The sequence below is a fragment of the Pagrus major genome, chromosome 20 (genome assembly GCF_040436345.1).
Source record: "Pagrus major chromosome 20, Pma_NU_1.0".
Classification (NCBI taxonomy): Eukaryota; Metazoa; Chordata; class Actinopteri; order Spariformes; family Sparidae; genus Pagrus; species Pagrus major.
This window is the reverse complement of record NC_133234.1, coordinates 26,727,248-26,743,002: the sequence shown is the minus strand read 5'-3', so window position 1 is coordinate 26,743,002 and position 15,755 is coordinate 26,727,248. Positions and strand designations below refer to the sequence as shown.

Below are 15,755 nucleotides of genomic sequence, written 5' to 3'. Positions count from 1 at the left end.
CAAAACAGTTTGAAACAAAGGCAGTTGTCTAAAACTGGTCAGCCGATGTTTTTAAAGTGTCTCATCCCTCCTGAGGAGCGATCGGTCGCTCTCCTGGACAATGTTTCCAAAAAAAACAGCTCTTTGTGTTGCCTGGCGACATCCTAACGAGCTGAAGTGGTCATTTTATTTTATGATGTTGTGTATTATTTTTTTGTACGAGCATGTCAGTTTATTAACATTTATAATGTGAAAAAGTCTTAACTGGAGCTGGTTTTCTCTCGCTTCACTTCATGTTTTCTGAATCAGCCTTGATGAGAAGCAGCCTCTGATTGGATATTAATGTGGTTATCGGCCACTTATACAGTCTGAGAAAACCTGGACATCGGCAGATGAGTCTCTTCTGAAGTGTTAACACACGTTTGTTTATCATCTGTTCAGTGATCCAGATTTGTTGCCATAAAATCTGTGTGGAAAATGTCCCGTCTAGTCTGAAATATCCAGTGTTTTCAGGCTCTGCCACCACCTCCTGACATGAGTCAGCTCATATACATGTGAACGTGACACGTATTAATTTGAATGTTTGAAAAGAAACGTTAAATGCCAACATCGTGTTCTGGTGACTGGACTCACCTGACGACCTCTTAAATACATAACTAAATCCATAATCTGGTGATTTAAAACCTGTTTCATGCGTTTCTGTTGCAAACTGCAAATGAAAGCACAGAACAGACTCACTTGATTTGGGTCAATACTCAAACTCAGAACTACTGAACACTGACTGAAGACCTTGTTCTTGATCAGTGGTGATGCAGCGGCATATTTATAAAAAAATAAAGGGTCAACCCTGTCATGAAACAGTGAAGGTAAATGAACGGCAGCCCGGTCAGATGTGTGAAGCAGCTCCCGGCTCTTCAGTCATAAAGAAATAAACCGCTTCTTAGTCATCCCGTCTTAACTTGTGTATTCATTTGTTTCAGCCTCCGTCAGTGTAAACGACACATCTGCCCACTTAATGTTTAAACAGTTTTCCCCATAAACCTTTGTAGGTTAAGAACTCAATGTTGTGCCGAGTCCACGTGTCTGTAATGAGACAGCTACATGCTGATGTAACAGGTTTAAAGGGACCGTTCACCCAAATATAAAATCCTGCCTACTTTATACCACAGGGAGACACTAGGGGGTGGTAAAGTTGTCCTTTTCTATCTCAGGTGTAAATAAGTGACAAAATGCACAAACTAGTTATGGCGACATTTTGTTTCTCTTTATTAACAATTTCAGTCAGTCCAACATGGAAACAGTTGCAGGAGGCTGAAGCTCACCCTGCAAGACAAGAAGAGGGTAAAAGTGAGTCATGATGAACGTTACAGGACAGCACAGACAGACTTCAGTGGACTTTACCATGTGGGACACCGTGTCCTCCTTTGGGTCCAGTCACCGGTGGAGACTTGCTTGGTGCTTTGACGGCCCTGAAGGGAGAGACTGGTGGTTCAGGGTACTCTGGGGAGTACTGAGTGTGGGACAGGACTTCTCGTGCTCGCTGGTAGCCATTCCTGGACTGGACGATGTAGGACGACGGCGGCAGAGGGGACGTCTCACTCGCGCTCTGAGGACTCTGGTCGCCAGAGGCCCAGACGCTGAGGTCTGGGAAAGGACGCGACGGCATCCAGTCGCTCGGGTCGTAGAACGAGGCGTCAGCGCCCCCTGCAGGCTGCTCCACCCAAGGAAGGCCTGGAGGACCAGCGTTGGCGTAAGAGACAGGCGCTACATTGTACCCAGAGCTGGGACCAGAGTCGTAGGCTGCGGCCGTGTTCCCAGCAGGGTACGCGAAGCCAGAACGAGGAGCCTCGTAGACGGAGCCCAGGTCCGACTCTCCGCTGGTTCCAGCAACAGGCCGAGGCTGCACGGAGAAGCTCGGAGTCTTCTTCCCAGTGCCCACAGGAGGGCTGACGTACCCGGCGCTCAGGGAAGACGCTTCAGGAGACCTGGAACCTGAAGTCACCACGTACCTGCTGGGCTCAAAACTCTGCCACGAGCCTGCAGCCGCACTGGAGGGGGACTGGTTTGCAGCGGGATAGCTGGCCTGTTGGGGGGCTGCTTCACGCTGCAGGGACACCAGAGGAGGACGCGAGCCTTCAGACTGAAGGTTTGATCCAGGAGCAGGTCCACCAGGAGCAGGTCCACCAGCAGAGCCCCATGTAGCGGTGTAGGGATATCTGTAGTCTGGACACAGATTGTGACGAGGGGAGAAGCTGAAACTCAACTTCTTGCAGTGCAAACACAACTTCATGTTTAAAGTGGCTTTTTTAACTAAACCACAACTCCTCACAGAAAGCTTCATCCAACCAGACAACTGCAGTCAGGAGATAAAGTTCTTCATGTTTCAACAACTGGATCAACTCCAGTGACGGCAGATTAACGTGTGTGTGTTCTTATCTCAAGTGTTGTGATGATGTTTGAGCTGGACTTCATGAATGACAGAGACAGCAGGTGTGAGAGGACAGGTAGAGGACTCTGCTGAGCGTTTGCTCGTTTCCATGTCAGGATGTTGAGCCTGAACACAGAAAGCTGAGTTCTCGTCGCTTCAGTCAGCAGACAGTCAAAAGTGAGACTCACCTCCTTTAGTTGCAGGAAAACAAGCGGCGCTGCTGAACAGCACACAGATCCAAGAAAGCCTGGAAGAGAGTGACGGCAGGTGAGACTCAGCTGAACTCCAGCAGCTGTATTGTTGCTCAAAGTGAAAACAAATCATTCAGTCACCTTCCAAAGAGCCCGAGCGCCATGTTGGAGTCAGAGAGCAGCAGGTTGATCTTCAGCAGCCTGCTGGAGGTTTGTAGACTGAAGCTCTGTGCTGTGAGCTGCATGTGGCTCCTCTGGTCTTATACTGGTGCTGCACCTGCTCTCTGCACTAATTAAACTCATTAACCACACCTGGAGCTACTTTTACTCAAGTACGCTGCTTAAGTTCAAGTTTGAGGTACTTTTACTTTACTTGAGCGTTTTCATTTTCTGTCAGTGTGTAAAAAATACCCAAAAGTCACACTTGAGTAAAGGTTAAGACATCACCCGTGCAAGTAGCCTAGTACTCGAGTAAAAGTCTTAAAGTATCTAGTATTACATGTACTTACTGTAAGTATTAAAAGAACAAGTAAAAGTAAATCATAAATATATTTACTGTAACTATGAGTTGACTGATTATCAGAATCAGTGTTTTATTTTAACTGATTGTCGATAAGAAATGTGGAGTGGAAGTAAAAAAGTAAGAGAAAACAGCGATGGAATGTAACTAAGTAACTTTACTCAAGTACTTAAGTTCAGTTGTGAGGTACTTGTACTTCCCTTGAGTATTTTCATTGACACTTATTCACTTACTCAAGACGCACAGTCCAGTCTGGACCCTGTTTCCTGTAATGTAGTCGAGTAGAAGTGTAAAGTAGCAGCAAATGGAAATACTCAGTTACCTCAGAAGTATAAAAGTACAGTACTTGGAGGAAACCATGAATCCTAACACTGAACCTCAGTGTGTGATGTGATGTGATGTCTCAGAACAAACGTGTGCAGTGAACAGAACTTGTTCTGCTCCTGAAGCAGATCAAAGATTGTAAAACATGTCTTCTTCTGATGAGAGCGGACAGAAGACACAGGACCGACAGCAGCTTCTGGACTCAGCTGCTGTCGCTGTGGTGAGTGTTTCCGTCCACTAGAGGACAGAAGTCACTTTCCTTCACTCTGCTGCTGCTCTGAAGACTTCACATCACAAACACATGAACGTTCATCAGATCACAAGTTCAGCAACTCAAACACAGACCTGTCAGCTGACACTGCACATCTCAGGTGTGTGTGTGTGTTTTAAAGCTCTGCAGCATCAGAACGTTGAAAAAGATAAAATAGTGAAATAATTAGTCAAAATGTAACTAATAATTTGACTTTTTTCTTATTATTTGAGCTTTTTATCTCATAAATATGTTCAACCATGGGAATATATATATGTGTGTGTGTGTGTGTGTGTGTGTGGTGGTCAGGTTCGGTTCTTTATGATTCTTTATCCTTCAGCTTGTTTCTGTCATTAACATTAATAAAAGTTCTGACATTAAACGTGTTATTTGTGGTGACAGAAATGGTTGTTGGTGATTTATTCATGAGCCCACAGATGTTTTATCTTCCCTGCTCTCGCTCCTGTCTCCTGTCTGCCCGTCACTGTCTGCTGTGCAGCTGTTTCTGAGATGTTTGTGGTTTGGACCGGACATCTGAGGCTCGGGATGTTGTATATGGGGCTGAATATGTAAAGGTCGCCGTCTGCAGTCGCTCTGAGCGGACAGACTGGATGATCTGAGCGCGTCTCCTGCAGGAGGGTCTGCCTGCTGCTGTGACTCCTGGGCGCGCAGGAGCTGCTGCAGGTGATGCTGGGAGGAGGATGAGAGATTGGTGACGCGCACGGCGTGAGTCTGGACACCCATGGAGAGGTTTTATAACGACAGTCAGAACCAGAACCCGGAGCAGCTCCAGGTGGTCACAGCGGGAGCGGACAGCCCCGGGCCAGGCGGAGGTCTCAGTCTCCGCGCGCTGACCGGCTGCGTCCTGTGCGTCCTGATCGTGTCCACGCTGCTGGGGAACACTCTGGTGTGCGCCGCGGTCATCAAGTTCCGCCACCTGCGCTCCAAAGTCACCAACTCGTTCGTCATCTCTCTGGCGGTGTCCGACCTGTTCGTGGCCGTGCTGGTGATGCCCTGGAGGGCGGTGTCCGAGGTCGCCGGCATCTGGCTCTTCGGCCGCTTCTGCGACACCTGGGTCGCCTTCGACATCATGTGCTCCACCGCCTCCATCCTCAACCTGTGCATCATCAGCATGGACCGCTACTGGGCCATCTCCAGCCCCTTCAAGTACGAGCGAAAGATGACGCGCAGGTTCGCCTTCCTGATGATCGGCGTCGCGTGGACTCTCTCCATCCTCATCTCCTTCATCCCCGTGCAGCTCAACTGGCACCGCGCGCACAACTCGACGGCGGACAGCCCGGACAACTGCAACGCCAGCCTGAACCGGAGCTACGCCATCTCCTCGTCCCTCATCAGCTTCTACATCCCCGTGGTGATCATGGTGGGGACGTACACGCGCATTTTCCGCATCGCGCAAACCCAAATCAGACGGATCTCGTCTTTGGAGAGGGCGGCGGGGCCCCGTGCGCAAAACCACCGCCACCGCGCGTCAACGCAGGACGAAAGCTCGCTGAAGACGTCTTTTAAGAGAGAAACCAAAGTGTTAAAGACTCTGTCCATCATCATGGGAGTGTTCGTGTTCTGCTGGCTGCCGTTTTTCGTGCTGAACTGCGTGGTGCCTTTCTGCGACCTGGACAAAGTCGACGAGCCGCCGTGCGTCAGCGACACCACCTTCAGCATCTTCGTGTGGTTCGGCTGGGCCAACTCGTCCCTGAACCCGGTCATCTACGCCTTCAACGCCGACTTCAGGAAGGCCTTCTCCACCATCCTGGGCTGTAATAAATACTGCTCCAGCTCCACGGTGGAGGCGGTGGACTTCAGCAACGAGCTGGTGTCTTATCACCACGACACCACCATGCAGAAGGAGGCCTGCGCCGCGCCGGGCCCCGGGGCGCAGAGACTCACGCAGCCGCCTCCTCCGCCGCCGCACACCGGGGGAAACCTGGAGCAGAACTTCGACAAAGTTTCTGTCATTTCGGATGATTCCCGCAACAACAGCAACTTACTGCTGCCCGCCATCCTGCAGTACGAGTGCGAGGCGGAGATTTCTTTAGACATGATGCCCTTCAGCTCCTCCGGACCCGCAGACTGTTGTCTCATCCCGGGTCAGATCCAGGACCTGTGAGACCCTGAAGCGCTGAAACAGGGTTCGAGTTCCTTCGAGTACTCTTTTTTACATTAATGGTATAAATATTTAAGTTGTGTAAATATTTAATATGCTTCATATTTAAAATGAAATAGCTGTTGTTGTGAACTTCTTTACATAACTGTTGCAAGAAGTGACCTGCTGCGTGTGAAGGTGATGGACTTCGACAACCTAATTAAGTGAAGTCACTAGTAACAGCGCTATCACCAGACTCCCTTAACAACTTGACGATTTTAAGAGTTGTTGCATAATGAGGAGAAATTTAACAATCTTTGTGAAACGGCTGCAGTGAATCTTAAATCATTGGTGTCTTCTCGTAAATTCGGCATTAAATTCAAAACATTAAGGTGTTTCCTTCCTTGTAAAAACTGTCAGTTTGTCGTCTCTTCGCTGTATAAGCCTTTCTGCTTCTTTCTAAAGTACGTCTTCCCTCCAGCAGCTGTTTGAACTGATTTCACCATTCACACCAAATGTATTAAAGAATATAACATACAACTAACATATAAAGACACTGAAAAGTAACTAATATTGGCTTCTTTGTCGCCTGTGTAGAAAACGACCAGACTCCCTTGAAAAAAATGTGTGATTTTAAGAGTTGTTGTTTCATAAGGAGAAATTTAATAAACTTTGTGAAACAGCTGTGAATTCTAAATCATTGGTGCCTTCTTGTGAATTCGGCATTAAATACAAAACATTATTATTTTTTTCTTGTAAAAACTGTCGTGGCATCACTGACAAACTAAAAAGTAACTATGCTTTTTTGTCGCCTGTGGAGAAAGTCACCAGACTACCTTTAAAAAATGCTAAATTTTGAGACTCGTTGCCTTAGGAGACACATTCAGTTTGATGTCACTTCTCTAAATATACACCTCCATCACTGGAGAAAACGGACACCCTTTTTATACAAATAAAGAAATATCTTCATGTTTTAACGTTAGCAGAATTAACAAGTAGGCCCAAATAATTAAGAATTAGTTGTAGACAGCGTTTCACACAGTTTATACAGTGTCTCCTGAGGCAACGAGTCTCAAAATTTAGCGTTTTATCAAGGGAGTCTGGTCATTTTCTCGACAGGCGACAAAGAAGCCAATATTAGTTACTTTTTACAGTATTTATATGTTAGTTGTATGTTATATTCTTTAATAAATTTGGTGTCAATGGGGAAATCAGTTCAAACAGCTGCTGGAAGGTAAGACAAACTTTAGACACAGAAGCAGACAGGATGCATTTTAAACATGAAAGATAGACATTTACAGTGATGCCACGACAAACTGACAGTTTTTACAAGGAAAGAAACATCTTAATGTTTTGTTATAAATGCCGAATTTACAAGAAGGCACCTGACAGACCGAGGTGGTGACTGTCTCTGTTGTTCAGAGAGAATATGGTGCGTAGCTCCTCTGGAAAACACTCTGGATAAAAGTAAAAGTCACCCATATGAATAGTACTTGAGTAACAGGGCCACGTCCAGATGGGGGACCTGGGGTGGCACTGGCACCCTGAATGTCCTAAAGTATGATTGGCTGTCTGCCCGGTGAGAGGCGGGACTTTATTTCAAACCGTCTCTGAAAGGATTTTTAAATGTGTGTCGTTGTATTTTGTATGTAGCCTACGTTTGGAGGTACAATTTGATGACGTAAACATATTAAATGTAACATTTCTGCAATAAAATGTCTGAAAACGACTCGACCTTCGTTCTGTGTGTTGTCGAGTTGAGTTCTTACATTATCCCAAATGTTTCCAACGATGTTCAAACAGAGAAGTCCAGAGTTTCCTCAAGGTAACGTTGCGTTTCTGTAACTTGCAGGAGAGAGTCAGAGAGTCACGTCGCATAGATTTTTAACAGCAGTGGTGGTTGTTTGATGACTTGAAGAGAATTTGACTTCAGATCTTTGTGTTTATTCGACCTCACACAGCCAGATTAATTTACGGCACATTAGCCGTGAGATAGCGAGCGACATCATGCACTGAGAGTGTGTGTGTTTGAATTCAGGTCAACCTCTGACTGACCTCAGCACTCAGCAGACACTCTGGTTCTCTCCTCTCTGTATGGTAAAACGCTGTTTCACTGTGAAGCTCCAGAAGTGTTTCACAGACTAAGAAACTAAGAAGGAGATAATGACTGGATTTTACATTTTGGCAGAATATTCTTACTCATATTTTATCTCAGCCGTAAGTTTTACTTCACAAATAACCTATGAAATGTTGCCCCATGTGTCCATAACACAAAGACTGGACTGGCTAACTGTCAGCGGCAGGACAATCCAGATGTTCGGGTAATTGATGCAGTGACGTTTGATGTGAGTGTTCAGGTTCACTCACTCACTGAACCTTTGATATGTTAAACAAGGCTGACCGGACAAACGGGGGTAATTAATATCAATTACAACATTAGTTTCAGTGTTTAATTGCCCCTTCAGGTAATTGCGGGCTGTTTCTGTTCGAGGGTTCATCCTGCTGCTGCTGAGACTCTGAACTGAACAAGAGATCTGACATTCAGGTGTCTGAACTGTGTTGTAAAGGTGAAATGTTTCTGCGTTAACTGAAGGCTGTTGAATTATTTCTTCCTCAGACTTCTTCAGCGACCTTTGATCAGCTCTCTTATCAGTTAGACGTTCAATAAATGAACTAGCTGGACTGCCGGTTGTAGCTTGAGCTGTGGCTGAGAATATATAAGTGTGTTTGTTAGAAATACAAAAACAAAAGTGCCGGTCTTAAATATATCTTCTCTCTTTTATTATGTCACAACATCATGTCTGAGTATCTTTAGTGCACATGTCATCATGTTTAAGTACCTTTAGTGCACATGTCATCATGTCATCATGTCTGTTGGGTATGTTGAGCAGTCTACATATTAAACAAGTAAAGTAAATAAAGAAAGAAATAAGGCTTCTCTAAAGACCAGTCTTCATTGTAACATCCTTACCTGTCCCCTTAAGGGACACCGTAGTTTCACATGACGTCAGACTCCCGCGAGATTACTTGTATGTTCAAGATGGCGGAATAAACAGCACCAACTGAGTTCAGCGCCCGTGTATTTTTATTATAAACACAATTCAGCCAGCGGCAAGAAGTAAATATTACATGGTGTCAGAGTAGAGGCTAAAAGACTCACCTTCTGATCTGGAATGGATACTTACGGCGTTCCAGCACCCAGCATGAACTGGGACTCTCCGAACCTGCCTGAAGCATGGCGCCGCTTCAAACAACACGCCGAGCTGATGTTTTCGGGACCCCTGAAAGGTAAACCCGAAGAGGAAAAATGTAGTTACCTCCTTCTGTGGATTGGGGAGAAAGGACGGGACGTCTACAATACCTGGACACTGGGGGCGGACGATGCTAAGAAGCTAAGCACGTACTATGGCAAGTACACAGAGTACCTCACGCCCAAGTCTAACCCAATATATGCGAGATACCGCTTCCATGAGAAGATGCAAGGGGACGGCGAGACCTTTGAGCACTTCGTCACGGAGCTGAAACTCCTCGTCAAAGACTGTGGATACCCAAACAGCGACGAGATGGTGAGGGATCGCATTGTTTTCGCTACTAATTCCCCGCGGGTGCGCGAGAAGCTACTTAGCCACGGCGCAGACCTAACGCTAGACAGAGCCATAGATATTGCACGCTCACACGAGCTAGCGCAAGCCCAGCTAAAAGACATGGTCGGAGGTACCGGCCCCAGCGGCGACGCCGTGCATGCCGTAGGGAGAAGACCTGACAACAGGCGTCCATCCAGCTTCAAAGGCAAAGCGAGAGAGCCCGCTGCTGCGACCAAGGAGTGTCACCGCTGCGGAGGCACACACAGCACTATGGACAGCGCCTGCCCTGCTAAAGGGAAACAGTGTTTAAAATGCAAGAAGCCCAACCACTTCGCCAAAGTCTGCAGGTCAAGACAATACACACACACAAAGACTCCCACACACAAAAGCACAAAAGCTATACACACACTGGATGAGAATGTCACAGACGAGCAGATAGAATTGTTCATCGATGGGCTCACAACCGAACATACAGGAGAAAGCAATGAACAGGCATACACTGAAATTGAAATTGGAGCCCAGACTGTGAAATTCAAAATAGACACTGGCGCACAAATCAATGCCATCCCAGAGCACATGTTCAAAAGACTGTTTAAAGATGTTGCTGTGAAGCCAGCCACCCAAAGACTCACCACCTATGGAGGAGAACTACTGGCAGTGAAGGGCACCTGCAGCCTGTTATGTAAGCACAAAGACAATTCCATGATGCTCAAATTCTACATAGTTGACACAAAAGCACCCCCCATCTTAGGGATGAGAGCCAGTTTGGACTTGAGCCTAATAAAACTAATACTGGCAGTAACCGAGGACAACAAAGAGCCCAACACAGATTCACAAAGCCTTCTCAAGGAGTACGCTGATGTTTTCCAGGGCATAGGAGAGTTCCTAGGTGAGTGTAACCTCCATGTTGACCCAAACGCCACACCGGTAGTATATCCACCACGCAGGGTTCCCATTGCACTCCGAGACAGATTGAAAGAGGAACTCGACAAGATGGAGGCCAGCAACATCATCTGCAGAGTGACAGAACCCACAAAATGGGTCAACGCCCTTGTAGTCGTGGAAAAGCCCCAGACAGGAAAGTTGAGAGTCTGCCTGGACCCGAGGGACCTCAACAAGGCAATTCAAAGACCACACTACCCGTTACCGACCTTAGAAGACGTCACCACCAAGCTGGCCGGAGCACGTTACTTCAGCGTCCTCGACGCCAGGTCTGGTTATTGGGCCATAAAGCTGAACACTGAGTCATCTCTGTTAACAACGTTTAACACCCCTTTTGGCAGGTATAGGTTCCTGAGGCTGCCCTTTGGAATCAATTCTGCTCAGGATGAGTTCCAGAGGCGGGTTGACGAAACATACGAAGGCCTCAGTGGCGTAGCTGCCATAGTCGATGACATCCTGGTCTTCGGGAGAACGAGGCAGGAACACGACGAGAATCTCAGGGCCATGCTGAGACGCACAAGAGAGAGAGGGGTGAGGCTCAACCCCGACAAATGCCAGATATGTGTTTCAGAGGTCAGCTACTTCGGCCACACGCTCTCACGCGAAGGTGTCAAACCAGACCCACAGAAAATAAAGGCAATCCAGGAAATGCAGCCACCCACAAACAAAGGGGAGCTTGAAACCATCCTCGGGATGATCAACTACCTGGCCCAGTTTGCACCACACCTTTCTGAGGTAAATGCACCCCTGCGGCACCTCTTAAAGCAAGACAGTGAGTTTGTATGGGACAGCAACCATGACAACGTGTTCAAGCAGATGAAAGAACTCATAACACATCACCCCATACTTGCCTACTTTGATCCTCAGAAAGAGCTGAGACTTCAAGTGGATGCCTCTAAATGCGGCCTGGGCGCTGTCATGCTCCAGGAGGGACGGCCTGTCGCATACGCATCCAAGTCGCTCAACAGCACCGAAGAAAATTACGCGCAGATTGAAAAAGAGCTGTACGCTGTACTTTTCGGGTGCAAGCGTTTTCACGAGTACATGTACGGGCGCAGAGTGACTGTAGAATCTGATCACAAGCCCTTAGAGGCAATCCTCCGAAAACCCTTAGCCGCAGCACCACCACGGCTACAGAGGATGATTCTGCAGCTCCAAAAGTACAACATCCACATCATCCACCGGCCGGGGAAAGATATACCAGTGGCTGACACCCTGTCCCGCAAGTCCATTGAGCACCAGGATAACAGCCTGAAAGAAAGCATGGAAGCACAGGTACACACGCTCATCAGCAGCATCCCGGTGTGCGATAATGTCAGGTTTAATCACCTGAAACATTATTAAAAACACACACAAAGAGAGTCAGACAAGGCATTCAATTTCTTACATGCAAGGAGAGCGGCAGGAGACGTGCAGAGTTACAAATCCCCAAAACGCTCTGCCCGTCTTTTCCGTCTCCTCTCTTTTTATTAAGCAAAAATGGGTGTTAACTTTTACACAGAGCGCTGTTCCTCTTTCAGAGATCAGCTAAAGTTCAGCTAAAGTTCAGCAAACGTGGGCGCGCTGTTCCTCTTTCAGGGGGCAGCTTAAGGTCAAGTGTCTAGATCCTCTTATCAGACAAAAACAGCTTCCTGACCTTTATATCAACCTTTAACTTTCCTCTTGTCACAGATACTACAGTTAGAGCGTCTCGCCTCCTCACTTCCTGTTTTACACTCCAGTCTTGAGTGAGTCACTTCCTAAAAGAACAGGGTGCGAGGTGTCTCTTAAGGACAGGGAAAGTACAGCATGAGATATTAATAGATTTAAACACATGATACTGGCAAGCTTAATGAGCATATACATGGCATAAACAAGCATGATATATTTTATCCTTATCATTTCCCTCCTGTATGTCATTTATGTGCTCATTTTCTCATATTCCTTCGTTGGCCTCTTCTTCGCAGATTTTCGACCACAAATTCATTTTTATGAGAACATCATAGATGATATACTTCTTGTTCTACTTCAAGCATACATATTATTGTACATTAATATCTGTCATAGTCTTCTGGATTAGGGAACAAGTCGTCTGCATCATCATCATCATTGTCAATATCTCCGAGTAAGGGATACATTTGAGTCATTTTGGTTTCCATTGGTGATATGGCTGTGGTAATAAGACGATTAATCAAACCGCGAATACATGGTTCAAAGTTCAAAGTTCAAAGTCGACTTTATTGTCAAAACTGCAATATGTACAAGACATACAGAGAATTGAAATTGTGTTTCCCTCTGTCCAGACAATATAAGTGAATATGTACAGAAAAAGCAGAAAATAGAAATATAAGAATATAAAATAAAATAGAAATATAGATCTAAAAATAAAAATGAAAATAAAATATGTACAGCTAAGAGACATTCGGGAATATAAAGTCCGGAGATATAAATAGTGTGGAATAGGTATGTCAGTATTGGGGTTGGATATAAATATAGATATAAATATGGCAGTTTGATATAAATATGACAGTATAAAATGGTATAAACTGGACTATGACAATGAAGTTGTAAACATTGAATGCAACAACATCCACACAATGTCAGAATTGCTGCAAACACAGCTATAGAGATCAAAATAGAGGACACAAGCGTCTTATACTTGCCAAATACATTCAGCCACGAATCCCATAAGGTGGTGTCGACCCCAGAGTGTTCTTTCATCTTACCATTTAAGGTACGCAGCCCTTCTATGGCTTTTGTCAAAGTTCCATCTGGGGCTGTGTTGTTAGGGATGAACGTACAACACTGTTCTCCAAACATAGCACATACACCTCCTTTCTCAGACAGAAGCATATCGAGGGCAATCCTATTCTGGAAAGCCATGAGGGAAGTGGCTGCGAGCTGCTCACGTACAGCTTCAAATCCAGCTTGTGTCCAATTACCTAATTTTTGCACATTGTAGTGGATGTAGTTGATTCTGTCAACATTTTTATTCAAAGTACACCACCAACAGATAGTAGATTCAAAACCCGCTGAGACTTGATCGGCTAATTTATACTCATCAGGTACCCCTCGTGGAACTCCTATAGCGTCTATGTATGTTGGATCATCTTTCATCCATTGTACCGATGTTGACCTCTTGCTTCTGGTAGGTCCATTCAGGTCACGTTCCCACCGGGACCAGTCTGTTGAGCTCAAACTAAGCAAAATATCATTAATATCTTTGGCAGACATTGGTATTATAGTCACTGGAAGCAGGATAGTCACTAGAGCACACAGCCCTGTCACATTTGTAGGTATTCTGTCAAACAGTCTGTCATCCCTACACCACCACCTGATGTCACTGCGAACAACGGGCTTAAAGTCAGGTGTGACCTTTATGCTAGACTGACATTGTGAGTCATTCAGACACGCTATAGCAGTTTTTAACTATTTGGGAGTCATTTTGGTTGAACTTTCTCCCTCTAATGGATTTGGTGTCTTATAATGGCTTCACTGACTTTCAGGTTTATCCAAACTCTATATATCTGGATCTACCCTATTATCAGATTTTTGCTCACCTCCTCCTTTAGGGTTTTCAGCCGAAATGACCTTTTTACAGTGTGTCAAATGAACCCAAGTAGATCTTTCTGCTATTTTAACAGCTGTAGGGGTTGTTAGTAACACTTGATAGGGTCCTTCCCACTTTGGTGAGTACCAATGCTTCTTCTTTATGCTTTTTATCAGTACCCAATCTCCTGGCTCCACTAATTGGTTTTTCTGTTGAGAAACAGAAAGGTCTTCATCAGTTTGCAATTGTTTTTGTTTTTCTAACATGGTTCTCATATAATCAGCTAGGCTTGACTCATCATTAGTTTCCCACTGATTCTTAAATTGTGGTAATCTGTAAGGTCTTCCAAACAATGTCTCATATGGAGTCAGTCCTGAGGTACTTGTAATGTTTATGTACATTTTTACTAAATCTATGCATTTTGTCCATGGTCTTCCTGTTTCCTCAATGCATTTCTTTAGTCTATTTTTTATAGTTCCATTCATTCTTTCTACAAGTCCTGCACTTTGGGGATGATATGCGCAGTGATTTTTTAGGTCTATGTGGAACATTAGTCCTAGTCCTATCTGATTTACAAAATGTGCACCATTGTCACTGTAGATTTTTTCAGGTATCCCGTATCGTGGGATAATATTTTCACAGAGTGCCTTTGCAACTGTCAGTGAATCTGGGTGTTTTGTTGGGAATAATTCTATCCATTTAGAGAATGCATCTATTATGACCAGGCAATACTTTTTCCCTTCGCTCTTATTCAGCTCTATGAAATCCATATTGATTATTTGAAATGGATACTGAGGTGTAGGGAATTGTCCTCTCTTTGGCCTTAGGTTCCCTTGTGGATTATGCTTAGCGTATGTCAAACATGCTCTACAAAATTTTTTTGAATAAGAGTTAAATCCATATGTTGTATAGTATTGATGTATCTGTCCTACCATCCCTCCTGTTGAGACATGTGTACTACCATGGCTCAATATGGCAGCCCATTTGTATAGGTTTTTAGGTAGGATAGGTTTTTTTTCTGGTCATACATATATGTCATTCACTAATATTGCACCCTTCCTGATCCATGAGTCTTTTTCAGGCTTCAGGCTTTGCTGTTGCATTTCTTTCAATATCGTGTCAGTTAAGTACGTATTTTGTTTATCAACTACTTCGTCTTCAATGGACATAACTTTAATTTCTCCTGTTGCTGCAGCTTTTGCTGTTTTGTCGGCAAAGTCATTTCCTAAGGATACATCATCCTTTCCTGATGTGTGCGCAGCACATTTGCAGATTGCTAGGTATTTTGGTAGCTGGACAGCATTTAGCAAGTCTGTTAATAACTCAGCATGAGTTACTGGCTTTCCTGTAGAGGTGACCATCCCTCTATTTTTCCAGTATTGTGCAAATGTGTGTACTGTAGAAAACGCATATTGACTATCCGTGTAAATTGTTGCACATTTTCCTTTCATTAATTTACATGCTTCAGTCAGAGCAACTAATTCTGCTGCTTGAGCAGAGTAGTGTGATGGTAATTTGTTAGCTTTGAGAACTACAGTTTTTGTTACTACAGCATAGCCAGTTTGAGTCTTCCCTTGATCATTTTTTCTGGAGGAACCATCTACAAAAATGACATCTCCTTCTTGTAATGGTTGGTCCTGTAAATCACTTCTACTTTTTGCTGTTTTCTCCGCTAATTCCTGACAATCATGTTTAACTCCATCTTCTGGGAGCGGTAACAGTGTAGCAGGATTTAGCGTTGTGCATCTCTCTATAGTCAAATGTGGCTGTGATAGCAGTATGGACATACATGACAAATGTCTTGCTGGTGATAAGAACATCATATTTGTTTGCAGTAATAGGGCTGACACAGCATGTGGCACTTTTAACACCAATGGGTGGAATAACACTATGGTTGAGCTTGTTTC

General features: G+C 45.0%; 2 protein-coding genes across 2 annotated transcripts; one reads left to right on the top strand and one right to left on the bottom strand.

Annotated features, from left to right (window-relative positions):
- Window positions 1-1,221: 1,221 nt before the first annotated feature.
- Window positions 1,222-2,834, bottom strand: LOC141015857 (uncharacterized). Its single transcript, XM_073490073.1, has 4 exons — window positions 2,740-2,834; window positions 2,596-2,654; window positions 1,381-2,202; window positions 1,222-1,302 (listed from the first exon to the last, which is right to left on the bottom strand). Exons 1-4 carry the CDS (start codon window positions 2,760-2,762, stop codon window positions 1,298-1,300), a joined length of 909 nt encoding a protein of 302 aa, XP_073346174.1. The 5' UTR covers window positions 2,763-2,834; the 3' UTR covers window positions 1,222-1,297.
- A 1,600-nt stretch (window positions 2,835-4,434) lies between these two features.
- Window positions 4,435-5,817, top strand: LOC141015856 (D(5)-like dopamine receptor). Its single transcript, XM_073490071.1, has one exon. The coding sequence runs from the start codon at window positions 4,435-4,437 to the stop codon at window positions 5,815-5,817; it is 1,383 nt and encodes a 460-aa protein (XP_073346172.1).
- Window positions 5,818-15,755: the final 9,938 nt, after the last annotated feature.